The sequence below is a fragment of the Plodia interpunctella genome, chromosome 22 (genome assembly GCF_027563975.2).
Source record: "Plodia interpunctella isolate USDA-ARS_2022_Savannah chromosome 22, ilPloInte3.2, whole genome shotgun sequence".
Classification (NCBI taxonomy): Eukaryota; Metazoa; Arthropoda; class Insecta; order Lepidoptera; family Pyralidae; genus Plodia; species Plodia interpunctella.
The window spans coordinates 6,878,353-6,901,478 of record NC_071315.1 but is presented as its reverse complement, the minus strand read 5'-3'; the positions used below and the strand labels follow the sequence as shown (position 1 = coordinate 6,901,478).

At 34.8% G+C, this 23,126-nt stretch overlaps 1 protein-coding gene across 11 annotated transcripts in view; it reads left to right on the top strand.

The window, feature by feature from the left end:
• The window catches only part of LOC128679593 (uncharacterized protein), a 243,131-nt gene that overhangs the window by 132,298 nt on the left and 87,707 nt on the right, over positions 1-23,126 (top strand). Inside the window, exons 1-2 of one of the 11 annotated variants that reach the window (XM_053761937.1) lie at positions 2,825-2,980; positions 6,723-7,112. The exons of 2 other annotated variants lie outside the window; for them this stretch is intronic. In XM_053761937.1, the coding sequence (XP_053617912.1) occupies positions 6,843-7,112 (270 nt within the window). In that variant the 5' untranslated portion in view covers positions 2,825-2,980; positions 6,723-6,842. Of the gene's footprint in view, positions 1-2,824; positions 3,096-6,722; positions 7,113-23,126 lie in introns of those variants that run through there. 8 more of the 11 variants (XM_053761944.1, XM_053761942.1, XM_053761941.1 and 5 more) reach the window with 8 other exon arrangements.

The following is a 23,126-nucleotide window of genomic DNA, read 5'->3' as shown; positions in this document are numbered from 1 at the left end:
AAAAATGTTCGATTTGGCTTGGCTAAAGTACTCACTTGTAATATACTGACCAAATAAAAGTTACTTTATTTAAGACGTATCGTCATAAAGAAAAACTTTTTTTTTTAATTGTATAGTGGGCAAACGAGTCGCCTTATGGTAATCTAATACCATTGCGTCGCTAGAGATCCTGTGCATCCAATATAATAAGGTGTTTAGGATGCTGTTGCGTCCACCTTGTTCTGCAGTGCTTCAGATATATCTGGCTTTCATGCTGTAACAAGAAAACCGCATCCCTGAACGACAGAGTCAGGGATAGTCAATATAGCATCCTGAAAATTGCAAATGATCTGACCTCTTCCTTATGGAGATGGTTTGTAAGAAGGCTGATATAGATCAATAATTATTATTTCGTGTGGCACTATAATAATTTGAAATTTTTTTTTTTACAATTTTATCATTTATGATTTTAATAATGTAATTTAATTTAATCAATTGCAAACGCATATATATATGTCAAATGCATGGATTTTAACTATCTGAAATATATTTTTTTATATCCATACCAATCTATGTAAGAATAATATAGCTGATGATAATATATTTCTTACGCGACATTAAAATGGAATTGGGCTGGGCACCTGGCCTAGAAGGAATGTTGGAAGGTGGAGTAAAGATGTAACTGGGTACCCCAGAACTGGAAAACGGAGCGTAGGACATCCGGCAGCTAGATGGGTCGATGATGTAAAGGAAATTGCTGGCAACAACTGGATGGGGCTGGCCCAGGACAGAGATGGTTGGCGGAGACGGAAGGAGGCCTATGCCCAGCAGTGGGTCACGGAGGGATGTCCCTGTACTGGATTATTAATACTGGATTATTAACTATAATGTCATTTTTTTGTTTCAGGTAAGTTGGAGTATTTAATCAGCGCTGTTCAAATCACGTTGTATAATACGTACAAGGTAACAACGTGTTTCCAATATAAAAATTTTAAAGGTAGATGTGTTGGTAATGGAACAATTCATATCTCTGGCATAACAACAAAAACATGAAGAAATTATATTCAAAAGCAACAGAAAAACAACATTTCAACAACCAAATGCATTTGGCTATGTAAGAGAATACGTAATGAACAATTATGTTTGACAAACACTGTGGACGGCTATGTTTGACAAACGCTGATTTATCGGAGTGTTGTTTTATCGGCCTTTTTTATTTTATCCACTCATTTTATTCATAAATTCTATGATGGAGCCAAAAATAGATATAGATTTTGCAACCTGATTCACTGTCTGCTTAAAGTTATCAAAGGTACTTAGTAAATCTCTCGTCCTCGAGTATTCCTGGTTGCATTCCTGATGTGACGCTTAGACAAATATTAATATATTATTAAATTAAAATTGATATGCATATCTGATTTTAAAAAATCTTTGGTTTTTTAGTATGCTTAATAGCACAGCATGATGTATGTAAATAATAAATACATATATTAGGACAAATCACACAGATTGAGCTAGCCCCAAAGTAAGTTCGAGACTTGTGTTATGGGATACTAACTCAACGGTACTATATTTTTATAACAAATAATATATAGATAAACATCCAAGACCCGGGGCAATCAGAAAAAGATAATTTTCCATCATGACCCGACCGGGGATCGAGGCCGGGACTTCTCGGTTCAGAGGCAAGCACTTTACCACTAAGCCACCGAGGCCGTCGGTCGTCGTCTGTATTTTATTCTTCATGTAACACATGTCTGACAAAAGTAAATAAATTAATTTGATGAAAAACATACGCTACGAAAACAAACTGCTATTACAGAACAAGTTCGTTTAAATCTCGAAGGCGAAGCGTAAAATCAAGAAAAGTTCCAAACAACGACAGCTGATACCAAGAAATTTTAAAGTATTATTTTGCTGGCGGTACACAAGCGCGGTTAGCAGAGATGTAATTGTAACTAGATACCGCAAGTATATATATATATATATAAATATATATATATACTTATATATATACTATTTATATATATATATATAAATAGTATATATATAATACTATATATATACTATTTATATATATATATAAATATATATATATATAAATAGTTAATGAGTTATTAATTACGTTGTATTTCACATTAAAAATGTAGGATAAGAATACAGAACAAGATCGATATATTATTTCAAGGATTTAATTGGAAAGAAAAGTAAAACGCAGAGATCCGTGGATGAATTTAGGGAAGGTTTTTGCATAGCATTGACTAATATAAAAGTGAATAATATGAATATATAATACACTCCATTAGACTTGAAGCCCTCTACGTACATATCCCAATAAATCCATACTTAACACTATACGGCAATAATTGTAATCTTAAGTTTACCTTGGCCGTTACGATGGTATAAAAAATATTACTAACAATTTTTTAACTATTACATTATTATAGCGTGACATTAAAAAGTACGTGCATATGTGTTGCATGTACATTATTTCAAGTATAACAGGACCAATTTAATAGGTCATATTTGACGTCTGTCAAAAAAGTTACAACTGTCAAAAAATGTCTCCTTTTGTTAGTATTATTTCTATAGGTTAGTATTTAATGGTATGAAGTTTTTTTAGTTCTGATTTTGGAACAATAAATATTGTGTGCCCTCCGTTACAAAGTTACATTTATTAATTTTGACGAAGTGTCAAAATGTGACCTACTAAATTGATCCTACTTTAGTACGAGCTACAACATCGGTCGAATATGCAGGCTTTAAACAGATGAATGAGCGTTATCTAGTGCGACATAATTCTATGTAAACCACCCTACACGATTTGTAGGGCTGAAAATGAAAACTCACTCGCCAGTGAGGCGCCGATCGCCGAGCGGGGCGGACGTGCGCGCGTTCATTGAACATTTTACTATGCGTAGTTTAAGATTGGTAGTTTTGTGATGTGGTAGTGTTACACATTTGCTATAGATTAACTTTGCGTAGGCTTCGATAAACTAAGGTATATAAAATATAATTATCGTAATTTAATACTAGAAATTTGAATTGGCAAGTCATATAAAGTGATGTGAGACAAATACCCTCAAATGTAGTAAATATTAAATCAATCAAGTATCGTAAGTATACATTTTATATTTAGGAAAAATAATCAAGCTTTAAAATAATTTGTTATATATATATATATATATATATGAATTAATTAATAATTTGTTATATATATATATATATATATATATATATATATAAATTATCATATTGAATTTCCTGTGATTCAATGTACATTAAAAACAAATTCGAAGAATTTTGGATTGAGTATATTATTAAACTTTGTCATTTTTTACAAGCTTTATACATTGCATATATATATATATATATATATATATATATATATATATATGCAATGTATAAAAATGACAAAGTTTAATAATATACTCAATCCAAAATTCTTCGAATTTGTTTTTAATGTACATTGAATCACAGGAAATTCAATATGTTTTACGAAAAAAATCCTGACAATACTGAGTGGAGAATCATAAATAATATAAAAAAATTGGACTAAACTATTAAAATATAATAGTTTAGTCCAGGGCTTGGCCAGCGTGGATTTCTCAACGAAAGCGCAACAGACCTAATTTTCATATAAACTTTTGAATTCTAGTGATTTGCGGGTTGATTTTTAAACCTATTTTTGAATATGTATTTAACTACGTGCATAACAAATTTCATTAAAATCATATACAGTTTATCATATATAAGTTTTATAATATTAGTATGGGTGTAAGGGTTTAATGTAACGGCGGCGTGAGGGGGGGGGGGACAAACACATATAAAAGGCAGAAGATGAATTTGACGGATATAGATTATACGACAATTGGACGAATCCATTGATTTATCGGAATCCGATTAATGTTGCAAAATCAGCGAATTTAACTAATTTAATGACTGCTTTGATGAATATTTTGTTTAAATTATTTTATATCCGCAATTTCATAAGCTAGCAAAAAAACATTCTTGTTAAAATTGGACGAGCTGCGATCCTTTTCACTCTGAGATGTAATAAGATTAAAATCAAAATGTCGAAGCTTGCAAAATACGCCGCGGATTTGGAAAACGATTTTTTTTTTGAGATAATTTAATTTTGTTTAACATTTCCTCGCGGAAACGAGAAAATTTTCCGTGAAATAAAATAGGCCTGCGCCATTTTCCATCCCGATCAAATCATTCATTCAATTTGTATGTGAAAAGAGGACAGTAAAAAATACATTATATTTTTATACCCAATAAAATAGTAAGTTCCTACCTACTAATATTATAAACGCGAAAGTTTGTGTCGATGTATGTCTTTTATCTATCTGTGTGTGTTTGTTACTCTTTCACGCAAAATCTTCTGGACGGATTGTTATGAAATTTGGTACATGAACTTTGGTTCAAGATGAAATTCGGTTCTTTGTTTGTTTCATAAGATATACGTAGGAGCGTTGGAGGCGCTGTATTCAATAAATGACGAAAAACATACACTCCCGTGAAATATTACGTTCAACATCAGATATCGAGCGGTATCCAGTGAAACTCAACAGGACTTGTTTAACAAATGTTGTGCTCATATTTTATATAAATATACTTCACCTTCATACTGCTGATAGATTAACTGTTTTAAAGATTTCTGTTTGTTAAATTAGCGTGCCGCGTTCTTTTTTAAATTTCTTGACATACCATAGTACATAGGTATGATAGGTACATTCTTCTTCATAGTCGTATTCCTCATGGCTGAGGGTCGTCGGTTATTACGTGGAATGAAACACACAACAACTTTCCTGGCATTTCTAATGGAGTGGTTTGCCTTCTCCATTTCACACACAAATTAATAAGAATCAACCAGTGTGCAGGTTTCCTCACGATGTTTTCCTTCACCGGAAGCAAGTGGTGGTCAATGAAAACTACTATACATGAGTCAGATTGGTATACAAACTCATGTGGCACGAGTAGGATTCGAACCTGGGACCTTTCGATCCACAGGCGGGCGTCTTAACCATTACACCTTACCTCTAAATTTAGAGCAAAACATTAATTTTATTGGATGTTATTGTGTATGATAGTAATATGCCTATCCTTGTTGAAACTAAAATTGATTTGCATGTTAAATTTTGACTAACATGTGGAACTGTTTATTTTATATAATTAACTGTACATACCATGTTAAAGTAATTATATACTATTCTAATATAACTTCTCTGTCCGTTATTTCACGTTAAAACGGCATAAAAACTTATGTTTTAGTTGATATAGTTTATAGATGAAAAATAAACAGAACAAATCGAACCGACTGCGGATAAATGTAAATTGATTAATCTACTTTGTAATGTACTAACGTAGACTGACCCTATATTTTGAGACATAAAAATTCAAATTGCCAAACAGCCGTTGTTTCTCCAGTTGTGAACCGCATCGCAATTAACACAACAAAGTGAGAATTGAAAGTCAGCTTTTCAAGTGACGTCGTCCCAATGGCCAAAATTACGGCAATTGAGTTAATGTACTTGTAGCTTGACGAGTTTAATTAATTTTGAGTGTTGTGTTAATTTTTCATAGTTTTTTTTCGTGAGGCCGACGGTTAAGACCGTCCGCCTGTGTTCGAAAGGTACCAGGTTCGAATCGTACTCGTGCCGAATGAGTTTGTATATCAATCTGTCTCATGTATAGTAGTTTTCATAAACCACTTGCTTCCGATGAAGGAAATTATCGTGAGGATACCTGAACATTGGTTGACAGTTTAGTACACTAGTTCGTATGTGATTATTTTGCCACTAGATGGCGGTAGGTAGACGTGAAATTTATGTCAGATGCCTTTAGGCGACTTGAATAAAGTCTGATAGCAATTACCCGCTGGACATGAATGAATGAATTAAATTTTTGATAGAATTAGTAAAACTATTGTTATCATTGTTATTTTTTCACACAATCACAGAAGAAACACCTACAAATGAGGAAAATAATTAAAACTACTTTGACTAAGTAAATTAATTGCGTTTTCAGAAATCTAATTGTGTTTATTCTCTTTTCAATATAACCTAAAGTAAAATTAATGGATAATCATCATTTGGTTGATTTGTATGATTTCCATGTTTTTATACACTTTCACGGTGAACTAAAACGAAAAACAAGATTAGGAATTATGAAAACATATTTTTACGCTAATAATATTACAATTATCTTCTAAAATAAAATAATAATCCCTAATTTACTAGTACATACAAAATAAGACAAGTTATCTCAATTATCTTATCTTTATCCAAGAAAATATTTCTTTTGAAATTGGCACAACCTTTGTATATGCACATAAATATATAAAAAATGATGTAAATAAGATTTTCTTTTAAGATTGAGTCAATAAAACTGTAAGTACTTATCTTAAGTAGTTTTTTTTTTATCTTCTAAACCTTCTCTTATAGCAGTATCTAACTAAGACAATAAAAACTTTAAACTGAAAACAAACAAATAGAAACGGTTTAATACTGGACCTAGGACACACCCCTGTGGCGTCCCACTGCAAACTTCAGCGATAAAACTAAACTTTAAAATTATATTCTTCTAAAGAGAAATACAGTGATAAAAATATGTAAATCATGCGAATAAATGTGTTAAAAATGCAAACATAGCGTTTACGTGCTTTATAAATATAAATAGTTACCTAAAATGGTTTTTATAAGATCATAAAATACTATATCAATAAAAATACTCCTCAGGCTTGAAAAAAAAATGTTATTAATATTCAAAATTGTGTCTACAATAAAACATAATGCAAAGATAACCACTCCGGACCTAGTATAGACCCTTGTAGTGAACCACAAATAACCGAATTCAAAATGGCGTCGTCAAACGGCAAAGACAGTGCAAAAATGACAGCTTCCATAGACAGTTTGAAACTATCAAGCAAAAATGCGTCTATGTGCTCATCGAAACATGCGTCTTCGGAATCAGTGCTGTCAAAGAAAGACAAGGAGTGTCTGCAAATGCAGGAGTGCAAGAAGAAACTGCTGGCGATGGAGCCACAGATAATAATAAGAGATGAGAATGTGGTGCTGAGGTCGCCGCCGCAGAAGAAGATCTTGATGCCACCGACGGTCAACCCTGAGGTCAGTATTCTGATTTATTTTATTTGTTTTTAGGTCATGATTGTACTATTCATTGAAACCAGTCCCAAATCATATTTATGCTTGGTAAAATCACCAAGGATTTAAATTTAATGCTTTGTTCGAATTTTCTGAATATTGAAATTTTCGTTGAGTGAGAAAAGAAATTTGTGAACATTGAAGTGTATATGGTAGAAGTGAGACCGGTTAACCCTGAAGGGTTTTCGATATTATTTTTTACATCATACAGGCAGAAGTGGAGGAGACTGACATGCTGTACCGACACCACTTAAAGTGGGATAAGGATTTGTACATGGCTTTGTACATGATGTTAATAACTGAAATTTTAACACTGCTAATATTACACATATGATGTTTATATCAGACCACTTAGAACCTAAAATTAATCAAAATAATTAAACATTTAGTAGGCCTATGTAATGAAATGCTGGGGTCCAGGAAAACCGAGAGACAGTTACACCAGACAAATTAAAGGAAAAGTGGGTGTCGTGCCGTATACTCCACCGATAAGTGTCTCGCCCTTAAATTACATGATGATGATTATTAATGAAATAGTGATTAGTTTATTTGTGGACAAAATTGAGAATTACTTTGTCCGATTCCACTGAAAATGTGCTTGTATTTCCATCATTATTGTAGTTATTAAATACGTCTAAATATATCAAGAAAAGTTCGTACAAAAAGCATTACACATTTTCACATTTTAGCGAGTCATCAAAGGAATTTTGCGTGAAATATTTAAAATCTATTTCGTCAAGTGCTGAAAGAAGTAACTGAAATGTTTTATTTTATTAAAATATTTATATTCGCTTTGCAAGTGAAATGGCAATGTATTCATTTCTCCCTCGTAAAATGTTCCGAAGTGTTGGTTGCTTGCAGTGGAATTCTCATATTTCGCAACTCTGTGTTTTATGCAGTGTGCAGGTTTTAATTGCTTGCTTGTGAACACTTCAATAAGGTGGTAATTTGTTACAACCTCAATGTTTCAGCAAGTTTAATTTATGCACCTGTGTACTTTATTTTAATCAATGTTTTTTTTTTTCACGCCGTCTTTTTGATTAACTAATATTAAATAATGTCATGAAGCATTCGTAGATCTTACAATGTGTAACACTCTTTTATCTATTTATTATCTTAGGCATGGAAGTTTTTTTTATTGATGTACGTATGTTGATATTAGACACAATTGTCGCATATAACGCGTAACAAAAAATCCGTACAGTAAACCGTTGAGGAGTTCCTCGCTGGGAGCCATTCCTAGGTATATCATCAGGTTCATCATAATAACACAATTTTGTAATACAAGCGTATAAGTGAAAATTATCATTACAGACAGACAGTCCTGACAGATGCAATTAAATAAAGGCTTCTGCATTTTTTCTTTGGTAAAAATAGAAATAATTACAAACGACAAAGAAAAACATCATCTAGACGATGTGACAGAGATAATGATGAGGAAAATCCAAAGACACAGAAGCCCGGAGACGATTATCTGCAAAGACGTTGCTAGAGAACGCCAGCAACACTAGTTTATCGCTATCCGATCGTATAGACATTAGGCACTTGTCCCATCGTCAGCGATGATTGAGACGCAAACCAAGTTAGAAATGAGATGGCCAGAAATTAATATATCTCTTTCTCCTTCTCTCCTCTGAACGCTTTCCCGGTGGCTTATTATAAGTTATTGAATTAATTATCTCAGGCATAAAGAGTTTGATCCTAAAGTCCACATGGTCAGAACTATATGTATATGTGATTCCGGTATTTTCATCGTTAATTTGTAAATTATTGGCATTAAAAATTCATAACAGCTGAGTGAAATCTCTAACTGCTTTTCCCTCTATCGTCTCATAGCATGTAAAGATTGTATTTCCACTATTTAGTGACAAAAGTTTAATATCGTTTGTTCATTTAGTGGTGGTGGTGTAATGGTTAAGACGCCCGTCTGTGAATCGAAAGGTCCCAGGTTCGAATCCTACTCGTGCCATATACGAGTTTGTATACCAATTTGACTCATATATAGTAGTTTTCATCGACCATCACTTGCTTCAGGTGAAGGAAAACATCGTGATCAACTTGTGTGTGAAATGGAGAAGGCAATGGCAAACCACTCCATTCATAGTGCCAAGAAAGTATGACCACGACCCTCAGCAATGAGGAATACGACTATGAAGAGAGTTCGTTTCTTGAATAAATATAGTCTAGACATTGCTGCTTCATAGCTGACGTTGGGGCAAGTTCCCTAAGACTCCGCAACCGACGAGATACCTAGTAATTTTGTTCATTAGAACTGATATTGTAAGTTTCATCCCTTTGTTAGTTTCCACTAACTTCCGATCTAACTCCAGTAGATAATAGTGATGTCGCGGTATTTGTGGTGAATGTTTTTGTTTCAACCGAAGTAGAATTCTTCAAGAAGAAATAATTCTTCGACGTTTACTACTACGTTCGTTAAATTTATTATTTTTTAACTAAAAGTAAAAGGAACAAGCAGACAGAATAATTTGGAACAGTCATTTTATATTATACTAGCTGCACCCTGCGGTGTCACCTGCGGTTTATCTTTCGTTGTAATTATTTAATGCCGACTCAACACTGTCGTCGAACAGTTTGCCAAACTTTGGCAAACTGTTCGACGACAAAGCGGATTCGGTGTACATTGCTGATTTTTCATTGCGGGAAATGAAATCACACATACAAACTACGTAATGTTCATGCATTCTCGTCAGTTGTGCCTAAATGAACGTTTACTTACGTTTTTAATGTTATACACAGTATAGCGCCATCTACAGAAGGCGCCGTTGACTAACAGTCTTTTTAACAAAATCCTACGGGAATCGCGTACTTTCGATATGAAAAGTACACTAATTGTTAATCTAAGGTCACAACAAGCAATCTCAATACAAAATTTTATAAAAATTGGCCTAGCCGTTTGAACGTTAAGAAGTAAAAAAACCTGCTTTCCCCTTTGGATGGTATATTGGTCCTTTATATCACAGATTACATGTAATGTTCTTTTATCTGTGGTAGAAGCAAGTCACACAAGCTGCATTTGAACTAAATCTTAGTTTACCTAAGATTTTTTTAAATGCAGCGTGTGGCCAAGCGTGGTTTCGATTTGTTTCACGGCTTAGGCTCTGAGTTTTTCCATCTCATTTATTTAATCATTTTATTCTTAAACATCAAATAAGTTTATTCATATAAGTAATGTAACGCCCACGAGATCTGTATGTGATTTTCTCGAATGCAAATCAAGCCGTCGTCCAAAATTAATACGTCAATTTAAAGAAGCGAAAAAGGTCACAAGATAGACTTCGCTCGTAAATTGGTGTTCATAAATTTTGAGCCCTGTCCCAGGGATCCCAATCAAAACTTCAGTTTGCCCCCAAGAGTTGGAAACGTCGCGATTCTCGCGTAATAAAACTTTCGATGGGGTCACTACTTACTTTTGATTTAGTGCCGCTTTCTGACACTTTATTCGTGACTAGCTGTCTGCTCAATTTTTAACTCCCGACTTTTGATGTGCCTGTGTATCTGTATCTATCAATGTCTGTATCTATGTCTGTCCGTAACATCGTAGCAACCAAACGGCTTAACCGATTTTAATTGAATAAAAGCCTATGTTTGAACTGCGGTCTTTAACTAAATGCATACCAAATTTCAACAAAATCAGCTCAGCGGTTTAGCCAGAATTCGCATTCGTAATATTACTAGTATGAATTGAGAGAGAATTTAATCGAGAATGAATTTGGTTTGGAAAATATGCGTTAAGTCGTTTGGAAATCGTGAGCTCTTTTCTAGCTGATGAGATGATGCCAACAACTTCCGAGGGGTTTCTTAAAATTGCAATTTATTTCATGTTCGGGTTTAGTTATTCTTAGACTTCGACATTAACGACTTTATTGACCCCGCTTTATTGTCATTTTTATGTAAAACTATATTTATTTTACTATCTTACATAGTAAATTACTGTAATAGCCAAACTGATAACGACAACTGTTCTTCGTGCCCTTATTTCAAGGTGGCATACTGGACGTATCTCGCTCTTAGTCATCAGTTTCGGTACATCTTTGTCATTTTTTATATAAGCCAAAATTGTTCTAAGAAGGTAATATAATTTGTGCCACCAACCAATACTAAATTTGTTACTAACACTAGATTAGAAGCTTCTTTGTATACTACTAACATTTTTTATATGAGTCCTGGATGCTCGAAATAAAGATTTTTTATTTTTTATTTTATTTTATTTATTTAATACTGAGAATGTACAAGAAATAATGAATAATATAACTATATAAAAAAGGAAAGAGAGGAATATACAAAAAACGGCTAAAAAATCTGTGCAGTTTTTCAATGTCCTCATAAAAAAGCGTTGAATCGATATCAACGGGATTTCCCATGTCACACGCAAACAGTTCGTTCACAAATGTAATAAATAGAGCGATTTGCCTACATTTAGTGCAGTATATTCGCAGAGCTGCGCTGGCTGACCCTGATAATATCCAAATCAAAATAAACGTCTTGCATATCTTTATCCACGACACATTGATGTTTCACTATTTAATAAATAAATAAATATATTAGGACAAATCACACAGGTCGAGCTAGCCCCAAAGTAAGTTCTAGACTTGTGTTATGGGATACTAACTCAACGATACTATATTTTATAATATATATAGATATACATATACATCCAAGATCCGGGCCAATCAGAAAAAGATTATTTTCGCACTATGTATCTAATCTACCGGGTGGATTTTGAGTTTATCGCGAACAGACAGACGCGGCAGAGGACTGTGTTTTAAAATATGTAGGATATTGTTCAGTTTGTAGGCAATGCAAGGCAAGCCATCCATAAGAATGCTTATGTTTAGGGACACGGGGACGTTTGAATGGCTGTTGATGATGATTATATTTCAAATGATTATGTTGATAATGAGAAGGTAGAGAATAAAACATAAATGGCTGGAGTTAATTATTTATAGTGTATCAGAAGATGCTTATTTGATTCATACAGTGGGTTTAATGGGTTGTGCAAAGATGAAGATATATTATTTCAGTTATCTACATTGTGAATTTGTATCACATTGCAATAGATTATCAGAACTGTGCCACATTCACTTCGTAACAAGTTTCCATGCAGAGTATGCATGAATAAGTTCCCACATCCAATATCACAACCACTTAGCACATTTCACAGCTCATAACATATTCCGATGCAATTCTCAGTTACGGAGACTGATGGAAATGCACGTCTCAATCTACAGGCAACAGCACAATATCTTCCAAAATTCATTGCAAATCCGTCGCTATTACTGACACATTGTGACCATTTCAGCATAGCTTGATGTGTGGTTGAATGTACTAACTAGACAAGACATGATGGCCTATATCGACTAATCTGTACTATTATTATAAAGAGGTAAGCGTTTGTGAGTTTGTATGTTTGAGGCGAATAATCTCCAAAAGTACTGAACCTATTTCAAAAATTCCTTCACCTTTAGAAAAGTACATTATTTAAGATTGCTATAGGCTATATTTTATCTTAAAATTTCTACAGGAGCAAAGCCCCGGGCAACATCTAGTGGTGTATAAATATATACGGTTAAATATCGCAAACTTTGTGTCTTCCTTACAGGGCCTACTTTACTTTCTATTCGGCATCTTAATTCGGTGATAGGGTGTAGCCACAACATATTTTAACATCATGTATAATGAATCTTATATTACCTGCATTAACAGTACTAAAGTAATCAAGAGTGAGAGCAAATAGACTTTTTTAATATACTTTTGAAACTTGTACAAAATTTGATCGAGCGTTATTTGTTCATAACATTCTAGAAGCCAAATGGAACGAGAAAGTCAGAACTTGGACCGGATTAATTCGAAAAGCTTTCAATACGATGGATGCAGCTGCATTAACTGAATTAAGAAGTTTGAATGAGAAAAACAAGTTTTATGCCGAACTTGGTGAATCAATATAAATAAAATCAATCGGTAGTCCAGTTTCCCAAAGATGTGAATTACCCCAGAACACAAAGAAGAAGCGGTGGTGATCCAGCGGTTAAGACGCTTGCCTGTGAACCGAAAGGTCATGTAGTTTTTATAGGCCACCACTTGCTTCCGGTGGAAGAAAACATCGTGAGGAAACCTTACAGTAATTATAGCGTTAGCAAGCCACACTACTATTCCTTTTTTATGCTAGCCATGGTTTTCTACGTGGAACTACCTATCAACCATACCAGACCTCCACAAATACATTTTTTAAAGGTTTGGTCTACATCTTGTCTTTTGGACGAATATGACCGTGACAAGGCTTAAATTGAACGTGGACGTTTTGTCCGTGGGCCAGTTTTTGAGCAACCCAATTGTCCAATAACTCTTTAAAGATCTGATGATAATAAAAGGACGAAAGACTAGCTACGCCCCGGAGCTTCGCTTCAGGTGTGCATTTCGGGATAAAAAGTACCCTATGTGTACCAAATTTCATAACAATCCGTCCAGTAAAGGGTAACAAGCATACATATATACGTACATCGCAAACTTTCGGAATTATAATGTTAGTAGAACTTATTTCTAATATTTTTTTCCTGCATCCAAGGCTATGTTATCGCTAGACAGGTGCACAGTGCCGTGGGAAAGCGTGTGTGTGTACACTACTTAACTATACATGTGCAATGAAAGGGACGTATCATTTTACCTAGCTTTTAGCAAGGTTTTGCAATATAATATTACTGTGGCGTGGATTCGTTGACTGAACTGAACCTGAACGTCTTACGAACTAAATCTTGTTCTTCACATTTATTATCTGGTAAATATTACAATATGTTAAATTATTTCATGAGAATAAAATTAAACTTTTTTATTTTATAATTTTGTACAAATTAATAAATATTAAGTTATTGTTTAGCCATTGCCCGCGGCTTCGCTCGCGTTAATTTTCCGGGATAAAACTTATCCTATGTCCTTGAAGCGGTGGTGGTGTAATGGTTAAGACGCCCGCCTGTGGATTGAAAGGTCCCAGGTTCGAATCCTACTCGTGCCACATGAGTTTGTATACCAGTCTGACTCATGTATAGTCATTTTCATCGTCCACCACTTGCTTCCGGTGAAGGAAAACATCGTAAGGAAACCTGCTTGATTGATTGGTTGATTGATTCTTACTAACTTGTGTGTGAAATGGAGAAGGCAATGGCAAATCACTACATTAATAATGCCAAGAAAGTTGTTGTGTGTGTTTCATTCCATGTAATACCCACGACCCTCAGCCATGAGGAATACGACTATGAAGAAGATGTCCTTCTCCATACTTCAAACTACATGTATACAACATTTTAAGAAGATTGGTTGAGTAGATAATGCGTAAAGAGGTAACAAACAAACATACTTACTTTCGCATTTATAATATTAGTTAGAATAATAATGAAGCCTCTTTAGGTTTCGGGTTAGTTTAGTTTTGACGAGCTCCGTGGCGTGATGGACATTATTTCGGAATGCTACATAGAAGGTCCCATGTTCGATCCCCGATCAGGTCAACATGGAAAATGATCTTTTTCGGATGTCAATCTGAATGAATCTGGGGCTTGATGTTCATCTAATATTTATATTGTTATGAGAATAGTCGCAAGTCTATAACTTACTTTGTGGCTAACTCAATCTGTGTATTTTCCCCTATATATTATTTTTTTACTTGATGTTTTAACATATAGTATTAGATTTTACGTTTATCACCAAATTGTATGTACACATATTTTTTTGCAAAGAAATGCTTTCTTTCTTTCTAATGCAGTACCAAATGGATTTCAAAGAACAAAGTCATGATACCGCACCATTCAATGAGTCACAATTCTATGCATTATGACTGTCTGTTCGTAATATATTTCACAACTGTCACCTCTAGGAGTCACGCGATTACCCGCCGCCGCGCGTACTAAATATTTATCTATCATCACTCTATATCTTGCTTCGTTATAAAATCATATAAAAATATATTTTGCTCAGCTCCCCCTGTCGCGTCTGTCTCGCGACAAACTTAAAAACTACCGAACGGATTTTTGTACAGTATTCATCTTGTGTGTATGATGACGCTGTAATTCCTGAAAAAGGTTTATGGTGTATACCTAATCTCTCCCTCAGCAATAAATCAAACACAATGTAAAAATTGTTCATGAATAAATAATTAAAACAAAGTCCTCTGCCGCTTCTGTCTGTATGTTCGCGTTAAACTCAAAAACTACTGTACGGTTTTTCGTATGGTTCACCAATAGATAGTGTGATTTGACGACCTCGGTGGCGAAGTGGTAAAGTGCTTGCCTCTGAACCGAGAGGTCCCGGGTTCGATCCCCGGTCGGGTCATGATGGAAAATGATCTTTTTCTGATTGGCCCGGGTCTTGGATGTTTATCTATATATGTATTTGTTATAAAATATAGTATCGTTGAGTTAGTATCCCGTAACACAAGTCTCGAACTTACTTTGGGGCTAGCTCAATCGGTGTGATTTGTCCTAATAGATTTATTTATTTATTTATTTCTGAGGAAGGTACGATGTATAATTTATTATGTTTTACCCGAGCCGGGACTAATAAATAAATATGATAGATTAAGTATGGTTTAACCCGAGTGAAGCCAAAACGAGCTGCTAGTATAATATAGTTTGAATTCTGCAGGTCTTATCTCCTCTGACTGCAAACCAGAGCTGCAGCTAAGTCGCTATTCACGTCGAGCCTTTGAGCTCGTACGGTTGAATGATAGAAGAGATATTATCATTCAATGAATTCATTCAACTGAACTTTCATTCTCAATAACCGCAGCAAATTTTCTCTGTGATACAGGGTAATATTTGAAATTAATTTTATGAGCAAATGTGATTTTCGCTAGTGGGTTCGTCTCCAAAGAAATCAATGTTAAAAAATTACAAACAAATATATTTTATTCTCAGCTTATCATACTCAGAAAGTTAGTACGTTTTAACTTCATTTACACTTTTTTAAAAGTTTTTGTCTACCGTGTTCTGAGTTTTTGTCTACCGTGTTCAGAGTTTTTGTCTACCGTGTTCTAACTGAGCAAAGCTGATTAAAGTATGTATGTTTCCTGGCTAACTTTATCAATTAGAAACATTTTTCCTTGATATCCAGATCGATTGACCTTGATAGTTTAAGCCTATGGCTCCTAATAAATCTCATAATTAATATATTTCCCTATAACTTTAATAATAAGCAAAATGGAACCAACCACATAAAAAATAATGGAACGCAATAAACTTGATCCTTGAATGAATATGTTCGCAGATCCTTATTAATTTCACGAGCTTGGTTATGATGATGTAACGTTGCTACTTTGTTTGCGTCACTTAGGGTCAAAGTTGGAGCTTTATTCAGAAATTAGACCTTCACAAGCAACATTTCACGTCAATTTGTTGTAAAACGTCAACATTTTGCAAAGGGTTGTAGGAATGGAGCAACACTGTAGATAAGATTTGTTTGTAATCCATTCTCTCTCTCACTTTAGCGTTTTTCCGCGATTGTGTGTCGGAGCTGCGGTTTCGCTTTATAGGTGTAGCTATTTTTTGCACTTCGCATCGTCTTCCCGTCAATGTACTGGGTATTATATTATATATTATATTCGGTAGTCCTTTGCTTCGTATCCTCATTGTTGATGACCGTGATCCTTATGTGACACATGCACTGTATTCCAGTACAGTGCATAGAAATGCACTGTGTACCGCCATTCAGGTCTTTGTCGTTCGGTAGTAAAGACTGACGAATTTGAGTCCGTGCGCCGAGGTTGAAGTGACCGCGTTATAATACTAATAAAGTTGCGTTTGTCCGTCTGTTGATATTGTGAAACAACGTTATATGAGGATATAACATGAAAAATGTTATTATTTTTTATTTTACTGGTTCTATATTAAGTAACCATCATCAGTTAATTCGGGCTTTGTTCTTACCGCTGGAATATTCTCATTTTCAGTCTATTTTCGGCGTACACGATCACTGCCTCATATTTTATTTTATACTAGCGGCACGCCCCGGCTCCGCACAGTGCATCATTATGCATATTATATACATATAAACTTTCCTCTTTAATTACTCTATCTAATTATAAAATCCGCATCAAGATCTGTTTCTTTCCTACGATTCCTCCTGCAATATTTCTCTAACTAGTCCTAGCGTAAATCGTCCTATCTTATAAGGTGGCCATGTCTGGTGATAAACATTTTTCGGAATTTTCACAAAAACGGAACTGGAGGAAACATCTCACTGGTCGATAATTGAAATAGTCCTCGGACAATAAGGGTACGATATCAATTAAGGATGTCATCGACCACGAATACCGGGATTAGCCTCGGATCAGCCCCGGTCCATCTCCAGGGAAATTAGGGCTGGATATATCAATATGCTTGAGTCTCAGGATGCGAAGACTTTAAACTTTACAAAATTCTAACCTAACCAATTGACCGAGCGAGCGAAGCGAGCGTGGTCTACATTTCAACTTGGGGCAAAAATACATTTTTTGTATGTATGTATGTGTTTGTAACGCGATGACTTTCGAACCGTTGGTCTGATTTTGATGAAATTTAAAAGGTAAGTAGGATCTATCAATAGAATTTTTAAGTTCGTGGGGCATCAAAATCGGTTAAGTCGTTTTTGAAATATTCGTAATTTTGTAAAAAAATATTTTTCGCGAGGTCTGAGCTCAGGACGAAAAAGTAATATTATAAAATGCGAAAGTAAGTTTGTTTGTTACCTCTTCACTCTTTATCTGCTCAATCAATCTTCTTGAAATTTTGCATACACGTAGTTTGAAGTATGAAGAAGGACATAGTGACAATTTCGGATTTTTTGCCCCGAAATTCCCACAGGAGCGAAGCCCCTGGGCTCATCTAATATAATATAATTAATAGTTATTTTATTTTGTAACTAAGCAACAGGAAACGGTGGTGGTCCAGTGGTGCTAAGGCAGTCAGATCCGTGTGGATCTGATTATCAATTGACGTCATTGGAGAAAAGGCTACGTTGAAGTTTCTTACTCCGTTTCTTCCTCGCTTTGGAAGTCTGTATTAGTATTAAGAACATTTTTGACGAATAATTGAATTGGAATTTGAAAAAAGTTGGTAAAACGCTCGTCTGTGATTGAAAGGTTTAAATGCTTTTCATGTCACAGTAGTTTGTTCATTTTAATATCTTTATTTAACAAATAACACGTGCTAAACTTGAACTCGTAAAACGTAAACTCCTCATTGTTTTTGCTTCGTGATACGAACATATCATAGATCCAGTGTTAAAGTTTTATGCCCTTACTCGGCCAGTGTCGTAACGGAACAAACGTGTGTTCCACTCTAAGCATTTTAATGTGTCAGTTACTTTGTTTTAGAACTGGTACAATGTTGCGATTTATATTGTTCTTTACAGGATACAATTTCGTATAAAAGTCGGCGTTACGTCATCAAATTCAATCACAAATTCAAACGCAAATTGTACTTGAGATATTTTTATTAATTTTAGTACACGGGTAGAATATCTAGAATTGTAGATAGGGTACTCTCGGGGAGTAGCGAATTGATTTGATTCTATAAATCAACTTGGGGCAATAATACATTTTTTGTTGTTGTTTGTTTGTTTGTTTGTTTGTTTGTTTGTTTGTTTGTTTGTTTGTTTGTTTGTTTGTTTGTTTGTTTGTTTGTTTGTTTGTTTGTTTGTTTGTTTGTTTGTTTGTTTGTTTGTTTGTTTGTTTGTTTGTATGTTTGTTTGTTTGTTTGTTTGTTTGTTTGTTTGTTTGTTTGTTTGTTTGTTTGTTTGTTTTGTGTTGTTTGTTTGTTTGTTTGTTTGTTTGTTTGTTTGTTTGTTTGTTTGTTTGTTTGTTTGTAACGCATATATATATAACTTTAGAACCGCTGCTGGTCTGATTTTGATGAAATTTAAAAGGTACGTATATAGGATCTGTCAAATAGAATTTATAAGTTCGTAGAGCATGAAAATCGGTTGAGTAGTTTTTGAAATATTCACAATTTTATAAAATCTCATCAAAATGTATATTGTATACGCGGCGAACTATTAGTATTGTAAATGAGAAAGTTTTTATGTGCGTGAAGATGTATGTTTTATATGAAATTTAGTCTGATGGAATATATTTCATATACCTACTCATATACATAGGACTACGTAACGAAATTCTCAAGAAAGCGAAACCCCGAGACGCAGTTAGTTCATCCTATCTCTCTCCCTCTCATCTGAGGGTTTTCCCGGTTACTTCCTCAGTCGTAAAGCATCGAAGCGTAGGGTCCGCCTTCCTGCTTTTCCTTCTCCACTACTGTATACTATACTAGAAGCAGGTCCCGACTTCGCTCGGATAAAACCATAATATATATTTGTCAAAACGGAGCATAGGCTATTTTTTGCCGCGGACGAAGCCGCGGGCGACAGGTGTTACAAAAATCCCACTCTTCTTAAAGAGCTTAAGTAGCTGTATTTATATCCATTATATCTTATTCAAAATCACTGCCCTGTAAGTACTTAAGCGAATCTCTCCTAAACAATTTATTTCCCAATGCCAATGAAAAATAGACCTTATTCCCAACAGATTAGAATAGAGAGCAGAAGAAGAGATTAGGGTTTCGTAAACTTTTTCCTAAAGTAAGTGTTTAACGCCCTATAAATACAAAGGGAGTGGAGACGATTTCTTTACAAAATGTAGACAGTACAGGAAACATTAGATTTGGAGAGATTGATCTCTCTCTCTTTCTCTCTCATAGCCACATGTTTTTCTTCGGTGTTTGCTTTCAGCTGCTATGGCTACGTATCCTTTAGTCGCCTTATACGACATCCACGGGAAGATATGAAGTGGCCCTTTTCTAGGGAACACGTGATTACAAACTTTTGTAATATAAACTTTTGTAATAATCTTTGATTATCGAAAAATATATAAAATATCCAGCCCTTCCTTTACGGTTTCCCCACTTTAAACATTCATCCGGTGTTGCCTCACACAAAGGGATTTTCCCAGAATCCGTGGTATTTCAGTTAAGTCGAGCATCTCGTAAGCTTAAAAGAACAATGTTCTTAAGAATACGGTTTTTGGGAGAGATTTTTTGTTATATAAAGGTCGTCGAAATCCATTTTCCATGTAAACTAAATCTTTAATACTATCACGAACTTAATTTTTATTAAGTACTAAATGTTGCCCGGGGCTTCGCTCCCGTGGGAATTTTGAGACAAAATATCGCTTATAACAATCTTGGATAATGTACCTACCTTTTTAGCCTATAGCAATCTAGGATACTGAACCTTTCTAATGGTGAAAGAGTTTATTAAAACGGTTTGGTAGTTTCGGACATTACCCGCCATGAACATAACAAACACTTATCTCTTTATAATAATAGTATAGACTAGATGTTGCCCGGTGCTTCGCGCTTGCATGGAAATTTTGAGATAAAATATATTTTAAGGTATATAGGTATATAAGATAATATGTGGATAATATGTGCATAACGTACACAATAGTCATTATTATAAGCTATTCACTAACTTAGCCTTCAACTGTAAGTAACGACCTAATAAGCCGCTCCCACGCACCACACCCACAAGATAACTTGTGAAGATTATATGTAGAATCTATAATATGTTGCGAATAAAGCGTTTAGGCGTAACCTCGAAAACTGTACTGTACATATACGCAAGTAAAGTTCCCATGATGCTAAATGGCACTCAATATGTACCTATATTAGGCTAATTGCACAAATGGTAAAAATGTACATAATATTTTGATCTAGAGTTATGGATGTGGGGTCGTGGGCCGGGTCGTGAGGTGTCACTATGTCACGGTTGAGCTTCGCGATGGCTGACCCATACGTCAACTCGTGAGCTGTGTGCGAAGTGCGTTAACATTTCACTTCTCACCATCGAATCGATTCGAAATAACACACAGCGAACTAATCACATTCCGCCATTGTGACGCAACAACAACCACACTGCAATGTCATTGGTTCGCTCCGTCTCACTTCGAATCGAATCGATGGTGAAAAGTCAAATGCTAACCGGCACTAACCCCTCTGGTCCGCTCGATTATCAAATCTTCATTATTTTAACGTTAATTTAAATAGCCTCTGGGATTCCAGACTTCGTGGCTGTGAATGAAACTGGAAACAATCTCTTTTTCGTCAGCAGCCAGGTGGATAGATACAGAATTCAAAACATCTGAAAATAATCGAACCGCATTTTTACAATTTGTTTGTTCGTACAGCTGCCCAAATTTCATGGCATTTTTACTACCGGGAATCGAACTGATGGCCCAGAACAGATACATACACACCTACCATCGGATTGTAAATTTATCCGATTAATTGCGGCAACGTATGTTTGACTATCGGAATACTTGTATTCTATTAAACATGGCCATTATGTGAAATATAACATGCGACATAACGACTTTCTGCAAAAGGAAATTCTTCTCCATTTCAAACTACTTGGCTATTTAGTGTGAAATGGAGAAGAATATCTAAATCATCAACTGGAATGCATTCCTCACGATGTTTTCCTTCACCGGAAGCTAAGTAGTTGTTTCTTAAAACTTCTATACATACATGAGTTAATTTGGCGTACAAACTCATGCGGCAGAAATAGGATTCGAACCTGGGATCTTTCGGTTCACAGGTAGCGTCTTAACCCATGGACACAACATATTATTGCGTCCATATTCTGACATCGGAATACTGAGGATAGATCGATATGATTGGTTAATTGTGTCTTCATTGACCATTAGGAATATTACATTAGCTGTGCCTTCGCTTCTTGGGAATTGGCAGCTGTCATACACAAAAATAACTTCCAAAAAGTTGGAAATAAATATCTATACAAATGCAAAATATGGCCTCGACCCAAGCGTATGTATTAAATATGTGATATTTCCTTTGTTACAGGTAAGTGATGCTCGGCTTTCGGGATAATCCACAAGAGTGACATGCGAAGCCTGGAGACGTCGGCTCGGTGCTTTCGGAATATACCATAACTAGAACTCCGTCCCAGCTTCGCTCGGGTAAAACCAGAATAAAACTTTCACAGAAATCACCCTATGAATAATCAGATTTAATTCGAAATAAGTGAAGTTCAGGATTTGAACCATCAACAGTGACAACGTGAATTAAATGGTGTTTACCGCTGAGCTATCTACTTATATCTTTAGTTGACGAAATTTTAAATTTTTAAATGGGATTATTCGTTATTTCTTTTCACCCTCATCTAACTACCCTAATGGTCAAAGTTTAAAAAAATCCCGAAACACGGGTTTCATTATTTTTGTTGCATAGCATTTGTGCCAAGTTTCAATTAGATCAATAAAGATTTTCTTTATTTCTCATACAAACTTTTCTCCCAATTTTTACCCCTTTTAATTTTGAATGCGGTTGAATTTTGAAAATTCCTATCTTTATTTAGGCTGATTGATTAGTAAAAAACGCTTGTTCTTTTATATATATATTCGATAGCAATTAAAATTATATATATATATATATAATTCATCTTTCTCTACTGTTTCAAGTGAATAAAACATTCAACCATTCATCTTGAGATCCAGGTGAAAGTACTTTATACAGTACTGTTATAGTGTAAAGTAAGTAGATTAATATATTTTTATTGACTACTAGTATTTGCCAGCGGCTTCGTCCGTTCATAGCTTATTACTGTCAATATCTCAATATCTCGAGGTCTAAGAAATGTATCGTGATAGATTTAAAACTAGACTGTGACTGACTGTGACAGCATCCAATTCCAGTAGTTTTTTTCGTGATGCGCGAAAAAACGTACAGACGGACAGACACACTTTTGTTTTCTGTGCTTCTATTATCCCCATAAAGAGAGCTCATAATTATTTTCTTTAACATCTCCTATGTACAGACATTCTTACTCCCTCTAAATTGAAGTCTGAACAGAATCGTAATTATGAAAGTTAGTAAGAATATTAGCTAAAATCCCATAAATTAACACCCGGACAACGATCGTAAT